This window comes from Carcharhinus amblyrhynchos, chromosome 23 (genome assembly GCF_965287045.1).
Source record: "Carcharhinus amblyrhynchos chromosome 23, sCarAmb.v2.hapA, whole genome shotgun sequence".
Lineage (NCBI taxonomy): Eukaryota > Metazoa > Chordata > Chondrichthyes > Carcharhiniformes > Carcharhinidae > Carcharhinus > Carcharhinus amblyrhynchos.
Window position 1 is genome coordinate 42,994,623 of NC_137346.1, and position 15,917 is coordinate 43,010,539.

The window sequence follows — 15,917 nt, forward strand, 5'->3', positions numbered from 1 at the left end:
GTCCCATTTCAGAGGCAGTTAAGAATCACCCATATTGGCCTGGAATGGAGTCATACAGGCTTCATCCTTTTAGGACATTAGTAAAAAGTTGGGTTTTTAGTCCAGGCCTCTGGAATATTAATCAAGTCAGATGACCACCACTTTATCAGAATCCTTTGGTTCTGGATAACTGAACAGGAAGTGGAGACCAGCTTTACCTGTCATGCGAGCTGCTGGCTGTGTGCATAGGGGAGCCGTGGAACACACGAGCTCGGAGCAGGAAGATGGGTGCCCAGAATCCCAGGGCGCCAGTGGTGAACGAGACGGTTGCGGTGCCAAATGATGACAAGACGAAACTCCAGCTGAAAGCAAAGATGGAGAGGATTTAATGGGCTTTATTGAGAGGTCTTGATGGAGTTGGAATCAGGACACCTCCTCATCACGTCATGTCAGGTCACGTGACTTTGACAAATGTTCTCCCCTTGTAAACAGGGATGTTCACTCCCCACTCCTGCCCACCTTTCACACAGCTCTCCATTACAGCCACTGGACCACAACCCCACGTGGCAATTTGTGCAGCCAACTTGTCCACCTTATGTTAACACACCTCCCACTCACACACACGCATTCCAACAGCATGTTCGTCAGCTTCACTCTCCATCTAATTGCTACTTATTGACAGGGGGATGGACACCAGCTTATAGTCGGAGAAAAGAGGAATAAGGTGCATAAAGGAGTGTGTTGGACGGTCCGAGAGAAAGGGAGTAATTCCATACTGGATTCGATAGTAGATTCAGAAACACCGTGAGAAATGCAAAGGCAGGATTACAAAGCACGAATGTAAACACACAAAGTGCAGTGAATGAGGTTGGTGAGCTGCTAGCGCCAATATCCATGTGGGAATGTGATAAAGCGGCAATAAAGGGAATGTGGTGGATGTGGTCTATCTGGGTTTTAGAGAAAGTTTGAGGATGTACCACATCGAGTGCTGGCTGGTGTGATGAGACTGTGCTATTTTGATGTATTCTATGTTTGAGTTAGAGAGCTTCAAACGCAGTCTCCTTTTCGGTTTGTCTGTTAAAACGTGCAGCTCATTTGCTGAGAAAACAGGTTAATGACTTCTTTTAGCTGGGAATGTGTTACTTTGTACAGTTAATGGATCTTCTGTTTATTTACGTTCTCCTGGCTATTTCAGGCTGTGTTGATTGACAGGGTCATACAGTGCAGTCCCGACTTTTATGCAGCAGAGAAACAGGTTTTTGCAAAGAAATGTAGTTGCTGGAGAGAGCTGCTTAAAGATAAAGATTTTACAGCCACGCTCGAGCGAGACCACAATCTCTCACCCAACGTCAATGTACATTTCCACCCTCCGTCCCTCTCCTGCTCCGATTGTGTGGTGGGCGGGGCGGTAGAATTCCGGCGAGCATCCTACAAACAGCTTTTTGTCTCTGAAAGCCCCAAGCCCGATAACCCAAGTCAAAGTGAATGTGCCTGGATTTGCTAATTAGTTTTAATGTGGAGTTGTGGCTGGGAATTGCTTGAAGTCAAAGCTGTTGAAGCTCATTCCCTCTCTCTGAAAACTCCAAGACTCTTGACAAAGGTTAAAGCAAGTAGGCCTGTGTTCAAAGCGTGCTTTAAGCCTGTAGGAGAAATATTGCTTGATTAGAACTTGATGAGGGGGGCAGTGGGTGGGGGTGGGGGTGGGGGTGTGCAGGGATTGCGGGGGAGGGGGGTTATGTTGTTCAGGATTGGAGCCAGGGCAGTTGAGTTGTTCGGGGTTACTGGAGATGATAGGTACTGTTATGTTCAGCTGGATATCTACAAGACTGGTGTAGGAAGACTTGTACCAAACTGGGGCTCAGTACGCTCCAGTCAAGGAGATGACGGCAAGAGCTGAAGTCCTCGAGGTTTCAGATCAGCCAGGGATCAGCGTTCACCTCACTCCACCTGTCAGTACCCAGTAAAACCCGGGGAAGACAATGATCTGAACAAGAAAAAATTCAGCAAGTTCGGCCGTCTCGAATCCCGATATCACGATGTTGAAAACTGTCAGCAATATGAACATGGTCTACAAGATTATAACTAGCACAGACAAAGAAAAATCTGTTTCCATTAACTGATGCTGCAATGATTAGTGAACACAGGTTTACAGATTTGAGTGAGAGATGCAGGGAGGGATGTGAAGAAGAAATGTTTAAACAGCGAGTGCTAATGACCTGGAACTCACTGCCCACGAGGGTGGAACTGGAAACAATCAATGAATTCAAAAGGAAATTGGATGGATACTGGAAAGAAATAAACCTGTCAAGCTACAGGGATAGAAAGGGAGATCGGGATTGATTGGATTGGTTTGTGGACAGCCCACATTTATTCAGTGGGCCGAATGGCCTCCTACTGTGCTGTAAAAACACCATCACTAATCTTTGGTCTGCTGCTTTTAGTCACTCCTAGTTTTCTGTGCACCTTATCTCTCCTCTCTGCTGCTGAGTCCTGGTGTCCCTCGCACATTCTGTTTTATCTCCTTTTATCTTCATCTTGTGCTTCCTCTCGCTCTGTCTCATCGTCTTCTCTACATGTAGCAGGAGGAGAATGTGCAAGAAAAACAGTCTGACAGCAAAGAGAGAGAGAGAGAAAGTGTATGTGTGCGGGAGTGAGCGTGAAAAGGATGTTTGTTGAGAGCTGAATGTCAGTGTGAGGGGGGTGGGTTTGAGCAGCCTCTGGCGGCAGCAAAAGCCTACTGCACCTGGTATTCCCAGGCAGTCTCCCATCCAAGTACTAACCAGGCCTGAGTCTGCTTAGCTTCCGAGATCAGACGAGATCGGGCGTTTTCAGACTAGTATGGCCGTAGGCATTTGCTAAGCTCTTCTCTCCCTCCTTAAAGGTGTGCAGTCCATTCCCATTCATTCTTTTCATTACTTCACACAATTACACTACACACAAACATTTTCACTTGCATGCATTCCTCATCTTCCTTTCTTTCTCTCTGTCTCACAAACACATTCATCATAGTTCAGCCCCCACCTTCACTGCCTAGCCTTCAGCCGCCACACTACCCTCACTCATTCAAACATGCACTCACTCAACCATGCACTCACTCAAACTCTGCTCCCTCATCCCTCAAACTACAGACACTCGACAAGTAGCCTTCTCTCCCAGTTAATGTTCCCAACTCTGCTCACAGACAATCCTGGAGCTTTGATCATGTGACATTCATATCACGCGGGATATCTGATCACGCAATTCCTCATCACGTCATGTCGGGTCACGTGACTTTGACAAATGTTCTCCCCTTGTAAACAGGGATGTTCACTCCCCACTCCTGCCCACCATTCACACAGCTCTCCATTACAGCCACTGGACCACAACCCCACGTGGCAATTTGTGCAGCCAACTTGTCCACCTTGTTTTAACACGCCTCCCACTCACACACACGCATTCCGACGGCATGTTAGTCAGCTTCACTCTCCATCTAATTGCTACTTATTGGCAGGGGGATGGACACCAGCTTATAGTCGGAGAAAAGAGGAATAAGGCACATAAAGCAGTGCGTTGGACAGTCCAAGAGAAAGAGAGTAATTCCGTACTGGATTCGATAGTAGATTCAGAAACACCGTGAGAAATGCAAAGGCAGGATTACAAAGCACGAATGTAAACACACAAAGTGCAGTGAATGAGGTTGGTGAGCTGCTAGCGCCAATATCCATGTGGGAATGTGATAAAGCGGCAATAAAGGGAATGTGGTAGATGTGGTCTATCTGGGTTTTAGAGAAAGTTTGAGGATGTACCACATCGAGTGCTGGCTGGTGTGATGAGACTGTGCTATTTTGATGTATTCTATGTTTGAGTTAGAGAGCTTCAAACGCAGTCTCCTTTTCGGTTTGTCTGTTAAAACATGCAGCTCATTTGCTGAGAAAACAGGTTAATGATTTCTTTTAGCTGGGAATGTGTTACTTTGTACAGTTAATGGATCTTCTGTTTATTTACGTTCTCCTGGCTATTTCAGGCTGTGTTGATTGACAGGGTCATACAGTGCAGTCCCGACTTTTATGCAGCACAGAAACAGGTTTTTGCAAAGAAATGTAGTTGCTGGAGAGAGCTGCTTAAAGATAAAGATTTTACAGCCACGCTCGAGCGAGACCACAATCTCTCACCCAACGTCAATGTACATTTCCACCCTCCGTCCCTCTCCTGCTCCGATTGTGTGGTGGGCGGGGCGGTAGAATTCCGGTGAGCATCCTACAAACAGCTTTTTGTCTCTGAAAGCCCCAAGCCCGATAACCCAAGTCAAAGTGAATGTGCCTGGATTTGCTAATTAGTTTTAATGTGGAGTTGTGGCTGGGAATTGCTTGAAGTCAAAGCTGTTGAAGCTCATTCCCTCTCTCTGAAAACTCCAAGACTCTTGACAAAGGTTAAAGCAAGTAGGCCTGTGTTCAAAGCGTGCTTTAAGCCTGTAGGAGAAATATTGCTTGATTAGAACTTGATGAGGGGGGCAGTGGGTGGGGGTGGGGGTGTGCAGGGATTGCGGGGGAGGGGGTTATGTTGTTCAGGATTGGAGCCAGGGCAGTTGAGTTGTTCGGGGTTACTGGAGATGATAGGTACTGTTATGTTCAGCTGGACATCTACAAGACTGGTGTGGGAAGACTTGTACCAAACTGGGGCTCAGTACGCTCCAGTCAAGGAGACATTGGAGGAGCTGAAGTCCTTGAGGTTTTGATCAGCCAAGGATCAGCGTTCACCTCACTCCACCTGTCAGTACCCAGTAAAACCCGGGGAAGACAATGATCTTAACAAGAAAAAATTCAGCAAGTTCGGCCGTCTCAAAGCCCGATATCACGATGTCTAAAACACGATCGTGGTCTACAAGAATATAAATAACTTCGTGGTGATTTGTAAAGCTCTCTGGGACAAGTGGGCAAGAACTAAAACAGCAGGCTGCCAGCTAAAAGACAGCGATAAATAGGCTGCAACTCAGACAAATGAATATACAGGATATGGGCCATCTCCACAACAAAAGGGACTTTCTGGTCAAACTGGGTTGTTTACCAGACGTAGGGACACTGTAACCCCTTATTTGGGAGGATGATGTGTGTCCTACGTGCCCCTAGCGCCTACAGATATGGCTGTTGGGGACACACCCAGAGGTTGGTGTGGCATCATCCCATTGGACTTTATCGATCAAGGTGATCAAATCCTGATCAATTGATTGGCAATGGCCACAAGAGGCACGAAACCCAACGGGATATAAAAGGCACTGCACAACAGAAGAAGCTCTCTCTCTGACCCCACGAATGAGCTACAACAACAGACATTGTCGCCAGCAGCGACCAGCACGAGGAGAGCCACCACACCCGAGAAGGAAAGAAGACCAGAGCCAGAGTGCCAGACCAGACCAAAGGATTAGACTATGCAGAGGACTACAGAGACCAGCACACAGATAAAGGCCAATATCTCCTTGGGTACTTGCCAGTCACACAAAGTTAAGTCAAGGTCTAGTATTGGACTTGTAGTATTTTCTGTAAGATAACTTATTGTTGGTTGGCTGGGTGATCATTGATTGTGTGTTTTAAATAAATATTCGTAGTACTAACAAGAAGTCTATTCACAATGCCTTGCCCATCGTATCAGGGTTAAAACAGACAGGCACAACAACTGGAAGAGACAAGGATAAATCTGTTTGCATTAGTTGATGCTACAATGATTAGTGAACACCGATTTACAGATTTGAGTGAGAGATGCAGGGAGGGATGTGAGGAAGAAATCTTTAAACAGCGAGTGCTAATGACCTGGAAGTCACTGCCCACGAGGGTGGAACTGGAAACAACCGATGAATTCAAAATGAAATTGGGATGGATACTGGAAAGAAATAAACCTGTTGAGCTACAGGGATAGAGAGGGAGATCGGGATTGATTGGATTGGTCTGTGGAGAGCCCGCATTTATTCAATGGGCTGAATGGCCTCCTACTGTGCTGTAAAATCGCCATCACTAATCTTTGGTCTGCTGCTCTTAGTCACTCCTAGTTTTCTGTGCACCTTATCTCTCCTCTCTGCTGCTGAGTCCTGGTGTCCCTCGCACATTCTCTGTTTTATCTTCTTTTATCTTCATCATGTGCTTCCTCTCGCTCTGTCTCATCGTCTTCTCTACATGTAGCAGGAGGAGAATGTGCAAGAAAAACAGTCTGACAGCAAAGAGAGAGAGAGAGAGAAAATGTATGTGTGCAGGAGTGAGCGTGAAAAGGATGTTTGTTGAGTGTTGAATGTCAGTGTAAGGGGGGTGGGTTTGAGCAGCCTCTGGCGGCAGCAAAAGCCTACTGCACCTGGTATTCCCAGGCGGTCTCCCATCCAAGTACTAACCAGGCCTGAGTCTGCTTAGCTTCCGAGATCAGACGAGATCGGGCGTTTTCAGACTAGTATGGCCGTAGGCATTTGCTGCTCTATTTTCTGCCCACTTAAAGGAACGTTTCACTGACACTAAGTCCAGTTGCAGTCTTTTACTTCAGTCAATGGTAAACTATAGACTCAAAAGGAGTGAAATTACAGAATGCTTGAAGTTACCATTCACGTTTTCTAAAGATCAAAGTTTTAGAATTTTTGAAGAAACAGAAAAATTGAGCAAGAAAAATATACTGGATATGGTTTATACTGATTTCAAAGGCGTGGACACAGGTCTCATGACAACCATCTTAACTCGTGGAATTTGGTCCCATGGATTGGGATATATTTGTAGCAAGGGTTAGGATTAAATGCCAATTTGCCTGAGGCGAAAGTGAGCAGAGAAGATGATTTCACAGTTTCACACTGCATTTGATGGGTGGGGTTGTTTATAAAATGCAGCTCGTGGCTGGCACGCTGCCTTCCTGCTCGTCCCAACCTATTGCCTATTTTGTAAGATTAGTTGGATGCACAGGTCAGTCCACTCACACCTTGGCCTACTGAGGGGCTTCTCAGTTAATGCCAACTTTTGTAACTTCTGCCACCCACACCTCTATCTGACGCATGTCAAATTAAGGCTTATTTGAAATGGATAGCCAGGCAGATCTTATTGCCTAGGTTTGGGCAAGAAGGGAGGGGTACATTCTTTGGGGTCCCCAAATGGGCATTGGAGGCACACACCCTCCCAAAGGTCATGTTTCCCCTCCTTTAGCACTTCTGCAGGTTCCCTAACCCTTACCCACCTCCCCCCCAATCTCCTCACCCCCTCCACCCCGCTGTTGTCCTGCCACCCAGGTCCTGCCGATAGCCCGGGCATACCTTCAGCGCAGTCTCCATCAGGGACTGCCTGTTAACACAGCAGTGGCCACTCCTCGAACTTTGCACTGATGGGACGCCAGAGCAGACTCAATCTGATTGGCCAGCAGCTCTCTAAGACCAAACCTCCTACCCGGCTGGAGGTGGCAGACCCATCCCGAGCCAATCAGCAACCTTACCCAGTGTCAAATGGCTGTTGAACACCTCATCTGACCTCTTAGCCCAGGGGTGGGGAGGCACCGGGAACACGGCACTCCTTCAAATCCACCCCAAAATAACTGCTCTGATCTGCTGGTTTTAACCAACATTCTTTGTGAGAACCTTACCAGCACCTCTCTCGACTCCTCTACTGTTGCTAACTTAAATAAAAGCAAATTACTGGTGATGCTGGAATCTGAAACAAAAACAGAAAACGTTGGAAAATCTCAGCAGGTCTGACAGCATCTGTGGTGAGAGAATAGAGCCAATGTTTTGAATCTGGATGATCCTTAAGGTTCTGGGTGACCCTGAAGCTCTGTTCTCTTTCCACAGTTGCTGTCAGATCTGCTGAGATTTTCCAGCATTTTCTGTTTTTGCTATCGGATTGTTTACTGGGCATCTCGTGTTGGGTGAGCAGAAATTTCCTCCAATTAATTTATTGGGAAGACTGAACCCAAGGTCTTTGGTCCCTGTTCCAGATTCTATTCCTAGCTACAGAACCCATCTCTTCTCCCCGGTGACAGTTTAAGGTTAAGCCACTCTGTTCGCATTTGATCCTGAAATGCTTTCAACCTAGTATTCGCATCGTCATTAAGATCTCCGATTCCCACCTCTGTGACATTGGGTAACTTCACCCCTGTCTCAGCTCATCTGTCGCTGAAGGTTTTATTACTTCTATACTCGACCTATTCCAAAGGGCTCCCGGTGGGTTTTCCACACTCTACTGTCTGAAAACTGGAGGTCATCCAAAACTCTGCTACCCCTGTCTTAACTCATGCCAGGTCCTGTTTCTTTATGACCCTTTGCTCTGTGACCTACATTGGCTCCTGGCCAAGCGACATCTTAATTTTAAATTTCTCATCCTCATTTGTAAATCCCTCCAGGGCCTCTCCCACTCTCTGTCTCCAATCCATGGCCCTCCCAGATATCTGTGATTCTCTAACCCTGGCATTCACGCACTCAATGTATGCATTGCTCCACCACTGGTGGCCAAGCATTCACTTGCCTCGGTTCTTAGCTGTGAAACTTGTTCTCTAGACCTCTCTACCTCTCCACTTTACTTTCCATTTTTAAGAGGTTCCTTCAAACCTACCTCTTTGACCAAGCTTTTTGGTCATCTGATCTAATACCTCCTTATGTAACTGGGTATCATACTTGTTTTATAATGTGAAGCATTTTCAGATGTTTCTTTACTTTAAGAGCATTATATTAATATGACTTGTTAATAAACTTCTTACATAATATCAGTTTGTATCAGTACATAGATGATGATTCTGATTGTTGTCCCACCTATAACAGATTTGTCTGTTTTATGGATGAGGCTATCAATTATTAATTTCTGGCAGGCTGCTGAGGAGTTATCAAAAGTGACAGCTCTGGGAAGAGCTCTTTCTCTGGAGTTGAAATCAAACAAACGGAAATCTTTCCTATGCAGGCTGGCAGATTCCACAGCTTGGAAAGGAAAATGCAGGAAGTAGACTGGGCAGACAGAGGGCGAGTTCAGTTGAGGAAGATATGCAGAGTACTGTATCTTGTAAGTAAGATTGGGAGTTCAATGCAAGTGATAATGTTTCCAACAGAGTAGAGAATCAGAGAGTCAATCATTGCACAGATCTGAACAAGGATGTCAAAACGGAAAATGGAATCTTCTGATTTTTCAGCCTGGGCATGTAGAATGAATTGCAAGGAAGGAATGATCAGCTTGTACAAGATCTTGCATAGATAGAAGACGGTGATCATGTATAGTATATATAGTATATAAATATATAGTATATCCCAATTATAGGAAGGAGCTAAAGCAATAGGACAAGGTCACTGGAGATTTACTGGAATGGGATGTTTGGATTTTCAATTCCAAAGTATTGAGAAGTTAGGGTTTCTCCCTGAAGCTGAGAGGGTTAAGGACTGGTCTCAGAGATTTTCCAGATTACGAAGGGCTTGAAGAAAGTGAATCGTGACAAATTGTATCCATTGCTGAGATAAATAAAGTTTAAAGTTTCTTAAAGCTTATGTATTAGCGTCACAAATAGGCTTACATTAACACTGCAATGAAGTTACTGTGAAAATCCCCTAGTCGCCACACTCCGGCACCTGCTCGGGTACACTGAGGGAGAATTTAGTATGGCCAATGCGCCTAACCAGCACGTCTTTCAGATAATAATAATGAACATTCACAGGTTTAAGACCATCTCAAAAATTTAAAAGGAGTTTAAAACATTTCCTGACACAAGGAAGTGGCTAGGTCATTGAATTTTCTGCCATAAACTGATAACACAGAGTCAATGAGCACTTTTAAAGAGGGTTAGATCTAAAAGGGTAAAAGAGGAATATGAAAGGTTATGGAGGAAGAGCAGCAAAGTGGGATAAAAAAAGGGTATTAAAGGAGACTGGGTTTAAAAATCATAGAATCGCAGAGGAGAAGAAGAGGAGCTTTATAAAGAGTACTAGGAATGAACAAGAGAGTATTAAATTAGATATGGAGAAAAAGGTAAGCACAGACTTGAAGAGATGGTATAGATGGAATGTCTGGAACATTCTATGATTCCAAGTTTGGCGACAGGCAGGGTGTCAAATGCCAGCTGATCCGACATTAGCAGCAGCTGACTCTAGAGCTCAGATTATTCTTCCCATTTCTGGCCACTCACAGCAGCAGCAGCAATAACTTGCATTCGAATAGCACCTTTCACAATCCAAGACTAGGATTAACGCAGAGGTCGAGAACCTACTTGGTGGACAGATATTTGAGGTCCTCTTTCCAGGAGGTGCGGGAGCTGGGTGTGTCTGTGTGATTTTCTGAGGCTCCTCGAGGAGGTTCGGGAACGAAGATGATGAGGAAGATGAAGATCAAGAATCCCAAACAAGGGGTCACCTGTGGAACGGAGCAAATCGAGTGTGCCGCTGATTTCAATCTTTCAGGTACAATTGGAAACCAGCATCAATTGTTGTTTTTCTATATTTACAGACGGACCACAATGTTTCTGTGAAAAGTCAATCCTGTTGCATAAATCTTACAACATTCCCAGAAACTATCTCACATTTACATTTGCTTGGCACAGCCTAACACACCTTTAGAGCAGCTATCATATTCTTACTGCTGTTCCTACAAAACTAACGAGGAATCAAACCCCAGATACACTCTATCCTCCATGTACACAGCATAGTAGAACAGAGGTTAGCACTGCTGCCTCACAGCACCAGGGACCCAGGTTCAATTGGGTCACTGCGTGCGTGGAGTTTGCACACCCTCCCCATGTCTGTGTGGATTTCCTCCGGATGCTCCGGTTTCCTCCCATGCTGCAAAGATCTGTGGGTTAGGTTGATTGGCCATGCTAAGTTGTCCCTTAGTGTCAGAGCATTAGCAGGGTAAATATGAGGGGTGTCGGGCACAGGGTCTGGGTGGGATTATTGTCAGTGCAGGCTCGATAGGCTGAATGGCCTCCTTCTAAATGTCGTGATTCTGTCTGGAATGCCAATGTTCAGGTCAGGGAACAATTCTTCCCAGATGCCCAAGATCTCACAAGGCAGAGAGCAGGCCCTTTGTCCCTCATCTTTGAGAAGATAGTGCTGTAATAATGTGGGAGTGAGGAGTAACAGCCACGTGATCATGTAAAGAGAGTCACATGACTCACGGTAGTCTGAATGGAGATAGGTCACGGTTTGGATTGAAGAAGCTGATGTATATCTGTATATAGATACACAATAAGTAGTTACTGTTTGGATTCTATGCCACTAAACCTCTTCCTTAGACAACCATAATATACAAGAAATGTGTGAGGTGTTACTCAGACAATGCACAGCACACTCCATTGTTACCTTCCCAAAAGCATATCAATGGCTACCTGTTCCATGTGACATGTGCTGGTTTTATTCAGACTGAGTCAGCATCAGGACGTACCATTGCCCTAGAGCTGAACATTACAACATTTCTAAACTCTGGATGGACTGCTTTGCAGGAGAAGGGAGGCAAAGCTTTGACTCTCTACCTGAACATGGGGGGCACCTGCCAGTCTGCAGAATCTAATCCACATACCGGTGGTTTCAGTATGAGTGTAATCCAGGGCCCATGTCACAAGGTTACGTATCCAACGCACTCCTGATTAGATGAGCTGTAAGGTCTACTTACGGTCTGGTGACACTGGACCTGAGAGAACAGGGTGGCACAGTGGCGAGCACTGCCACCTCACAGCACCAGGGACTTGGGTTCAATTCCAGCCTTGGGTCACTGTCTGTGTGGAGTTTGCACGTTCTCTCCATGTCTGCGTGGGTTTCCTCCAGGTGCTCCGGTTTCTTCCCACAGTCCAAAGATGTGTGGGTTAGGTGGATTGGCCATGATAACTGTCCCTTACTGAGTGTACCAAGATGTGTAGATTAGGGGGAATAGTGTGGTAAATACATGGGGTTATAGTCATGGGGTCTGGGTAAGGTTCTCTGTTGAAAACTCCTTCTGCACTGTAGGGGTTCTATTAAATTTCCAAACCCAGAGAAGTGGTGACATGTGACAGAATAAAATGGGCAATAACCTTAGCTATCTGCCTTATAGCTCTCTGGATTTTTACAATCGACATCAAAGGAAGTAACAATCAGGAGAGAGATAATAAAACTGTCAATTTGCTATTTCCCATTTCACACAATGTCAACATTAACCCATCCTTTCCCCTCTTGACTGTAGCAGCTGCAGGATGGGTGGACCTGCTTTAGAATTCCTGTCTTGTGTTGGAGATATTTTGTTTGATTTTGCTGTGAGTAGCGATAAAATAACTCTGTACCACATAGTAAACTCTTAGAGCATTGGTCTTACCCTCATTGACCAGTGCCAATCGCCGGTCAGTTCCAATACACCTGATCCAAGCATGTATCCCAGGCCACTGCAACAGAACAAAGAAGAGACATTTCAACAGTGAAAACAGCAAGGTTCATTCCGTATTATAGACAGCCCGACTCAAAATTCATCCACATTAAACCTCCCAACTGAGATGGTTTGTTCCAATGTCAGAGAACTGGATTTAATTGAAATCTGGGGTGATTAGCTGAGAAGTGTTTTTTGATGTCCATATCCATCAACAAATGCCAGCCAGGATAAATGTCGCCATTATCCTCAGTGTCTGAATGTCTCTGGGGGTGATTCTCCCATCCTCCCACAGTCCAAAGATGTGCAGGTTAGGTTGATTGGCCGTGCTAAGAAATTGCCCCTTAGTGTCCAGGGATGCATAGGTTAGAGGGATTAGTGGGTACAATATGTAGGGATATGGAGATAGGGCCTGGGTGGGATTGTGTTAGGTGCACTCAATGGGCAGAAGGGCCTCTTTCTGCACTGTAGGGTTCTATGATTCTATGATTCTTTCTTTTTAGCGCAATGGGCTAGGAGACTCTTAGCGGTAGCTGATTTGGACAAGTGTCCGGATCTCCATGCGTCTCCCAGCATAATATATTCAGCTGCTCATTTTAATATGACTTAAATCCCATTAGCAGGCCTGGGACTGGAACCTATCAGCGTCGAGATTGGTATATGCGCAGTGGCCCCACACTGGCCAGCCCTGCAATCCCATATCACTGCCCCTCCGACCCCCACCCCGCAACAGCCTGATTGTTGCCCCTCCCCCCCATGTGTCTGGGCTGGCTTGGTTCCCCACCCCCCCTCCACTTCAATTCCATCCACACCACCCCGCCACCTCCCCACCACCCCGCAACACACACGGACATCACTGTCCAAATACTTTTTAAAAGACAAAATTGTACCCGCCTCTATTACTGCCTCTGGCAGCTCGTTCCAGACACTCACCACCCTCTGTGTGAAAAAACTGCCCCTCTGGACCCCTTTGTATCTCTCCCTTCTCATCTTAAACATATGCCCTCTAGTTTTGAATTCCCCTATCTTTGGGAAAAGAGGTTGACTATCTGCCTTATCTATGCTCCTCATTATTTTATAGACCTCTAAAGGATCACCCCTAAGCCTCCTCTGCCCCAGGGAAAAAAATCCCCGTCTAACCTGTCTCTCCTTATAACTCAAACCATCAAGTCCCGGTAGCATCCTAATAAATCTTTTCTGCACTCTTCCTAGTTTAATAATATCCTTTCTATAATAGGGTGACCAGAACTGTAGACAGTATTCCAAGTGTGGCCTTACCAATGTCTTCTACAACTTCAACAAGATGTCCTGACTCCTGTATTCAATGTTCTGATCATGAAACCAAGCATACCGAATGCCTTCTTCACCACTGTGACTCGCTTTCAAGGAGTTATGAACCTGTACCCCTAAATCTTTCTGTTCTGTAACTCTCCCCAACGCCTTACCATTAACTGAGGAAATCCTACCCTGGTTCAATCTACCAAAAGCATTAGCTTGCATTTATCTAAATTAAACTCCATCTGCCATTCCCATCGGTCCAATCGATCAAGATCCCATTGCAATCCTAGATAACCTTCTTCACTGTCCACTATGCCACCAATCTTGGTGTCATCTGCAAACTTACTAACCACGCCTCCTCAATTCTCATTGAAATCATTAATATAAATGACCAATAACAGTGGACCCAGCACTGATCCCTGAGGCACACCACAGGGCTCCTGTCACAGGCCTCCAATTTGAAAAACAACGCTCTGTCTTCAAGCCAATTTTGTATCCAATTGGCTACCTCACCCTGGATCCCTGAGATTTAACCTTATGCAATAACCTACCATAAAGTACCTTGTCAAAGGCCTTGCTAAAATCCATGTAGACAACGTCCACTGCACTGTTTTCATCTACCTTCTTGGTTACCCCTTCAAAATACTCAATCAAATTCGTGAGTCATCATTTTCTCTCATTCCATGCTGACCGTCCCTAATCAGTCCTTGCCACTCGAAATCCTTGTAAATCCTTCTAACAACTTATCCACGACAGACGTTAGGCTCAGTGGTTTGCAGTTCCTACACTTTTCCCTGCAGCCTTTCTTAAACAAAGGCACATTTGCTACCCGCCAATCTTCAGGCACCTCACCTGTGGCTGTCGATGATTCAGATATCTCTGCTAAGGGATCCGCAGTTTTCTCCCTGGCCTCCCACAACGATACACTTCATCAATCCCCGGGGATTTATCTACCTTGATGTGTTTTAAGACTTCCAGCATCTCCTTCTCTGTAATGTGTACATTCCTCAAGACATCACTATTTATTTCAAACTGACTCCTGTATTCAATGCTGTGATCATAAAACCAAGCATACCGAATGCCTTCTTCACCACTGTGAAACTTTGTCAAACTATAGTCAAACTTTGCCCCCTCTCTGATCGGGCATCCACATACTGAATGAGAAATTCCTCCTGAATACACTCCATCCAAGCCCATAATACATGGTTGTCCCAGTCAATGTTGGGAAAGTTAAAATCCCCTATTATTACCACCCTATCATTCCTAGAGCTATCTGCAATCTCCTTACATGTTTCCTTCTCAATTTCCCACTTACTATTTGGGGGCCTGTAGTGCAATCCTGTCAAAGTGATCTCCCCCTTTTTATTTCTCAGTTCCACCCATATCGACCCAGTGGGCGAACCCTCAGATACATCCCCTTTCAGTACTGCCGTGATGCTGTCCCTAATCAAACACGCAATTCCCCTTCCACTCTTATCTCCTGTTCTATCTTTCCCGGAGCATCTGTACCCTGGGACATTGAGCTGCCAGTCCTGTCCCTCCCTTAGCCATGTTCAGTAAAATGTTTATTAGTAACAAATAAAGCTTATATTAACACTGCAATGGAGTTACTGTGAAATTCCCCCAGTCACCACAGTCCAGCGCCTGTTTGGGTCAATGCACCTAACCAGCATGTCTTTCAGAATGTGGGAGGAAACTGGAGCACCTGGAGGAAACCCACACAGACATGGGGAGAATGTGCCAACTCCACACAGACAGTGATAGCTATAGCTAATAGCTATGATAGCAATATAATGATAGCTAATAGCTATAATATCCCAGTTCCATATACCTATCCATGCCCTGAGTTCATCTGCCTTGCCCATCAGGCCTCTTGCACTGAAATAAATGCAGTTTAATCTAGGCTTCCCTTGTTCTCTGCCGTGCTTTTGTCTGACCTGTGTAGTAGGATTACTAATACTGCCTTTACTATTTAACATGCTCTCTTTAACTTCCATACTGTCCTCAACCATCTCTTCTGTCTCCCTACTGCTTTGGGTCCCACCCCTCTGATGAAGTTGTTTGAACCCTTCCGAGTGTCTCTAGCAAATCTCCCCGCCAGGATATTGGTCGCCCTTCAGCTCAGGTGTAATCCATCCCTCTTGAACAGGTCACCCCTGCCCCAGAAGAGATCTGAATGATCCAGTAATCCAAATCCTTGCTCCCTACCCCAGCTCTCAAGCCACACATTCACCTGCCTAATCTCCGTATTCCTACTCTTGCTAGCACATGGCATCAGCAGTAGTCCAGAAATTATTACCTTCAACATCCTGCATTTTGGCCTTCTGCCTAACCCTCTATATTCACACTTCAGGACCTCGTTCCTTTTCC

The 15,917-nt window shown here is 45.5% G+C and overlaps 1 protein-coding gene and 2 non-coding genes across 3 annotated transcripts in view; all 3 read right to left on the reverse strand.

Moving 5' to 3' along the window:
* Positions 1–15,917, reverse strand: part of LOC145357203 (protein spinster homolog 3-like) — a 128,235-nt gene that overhangs the window by 71,076 nt on the left and 41,242 nt on the right. Inside the window, exons 5-7 of the mRNA XM_080210322.1 lie at positions 12,222–12,288; positions 10,150–10,292; positions 198–341 (exon numbers count right to left, since the gene is read on the reverse strand). Coding sequence (XP_080066448.1) covers positions 198–341; positions 10,150–10,292; positions 12,222–12,288 — 354 coding nt within the window. The remainder of the gene's footprint in view (positions 1–197; positions 342–10,149; positions 10,293–12,221; positions 12,289–15,917) is intronic.
* LOC145357640 (5S ribosomal RNA) lies at positions 2,711–2,829 on the reverse strand. Its single transcript, XR_013889333.1, has one exon. It is a non-coding gene; the product is annotated as a 5S ribosomal RNA (ribosomal RNA).
* Positions 6,283–6,401, reverse strand: LOC145357619 (5S ribosomal RNA). The gene has a single exon (XR_013889316.1). It is a non-coding gene; the product is annotated as a 5S ribosomal RNA (ribosomal RNA).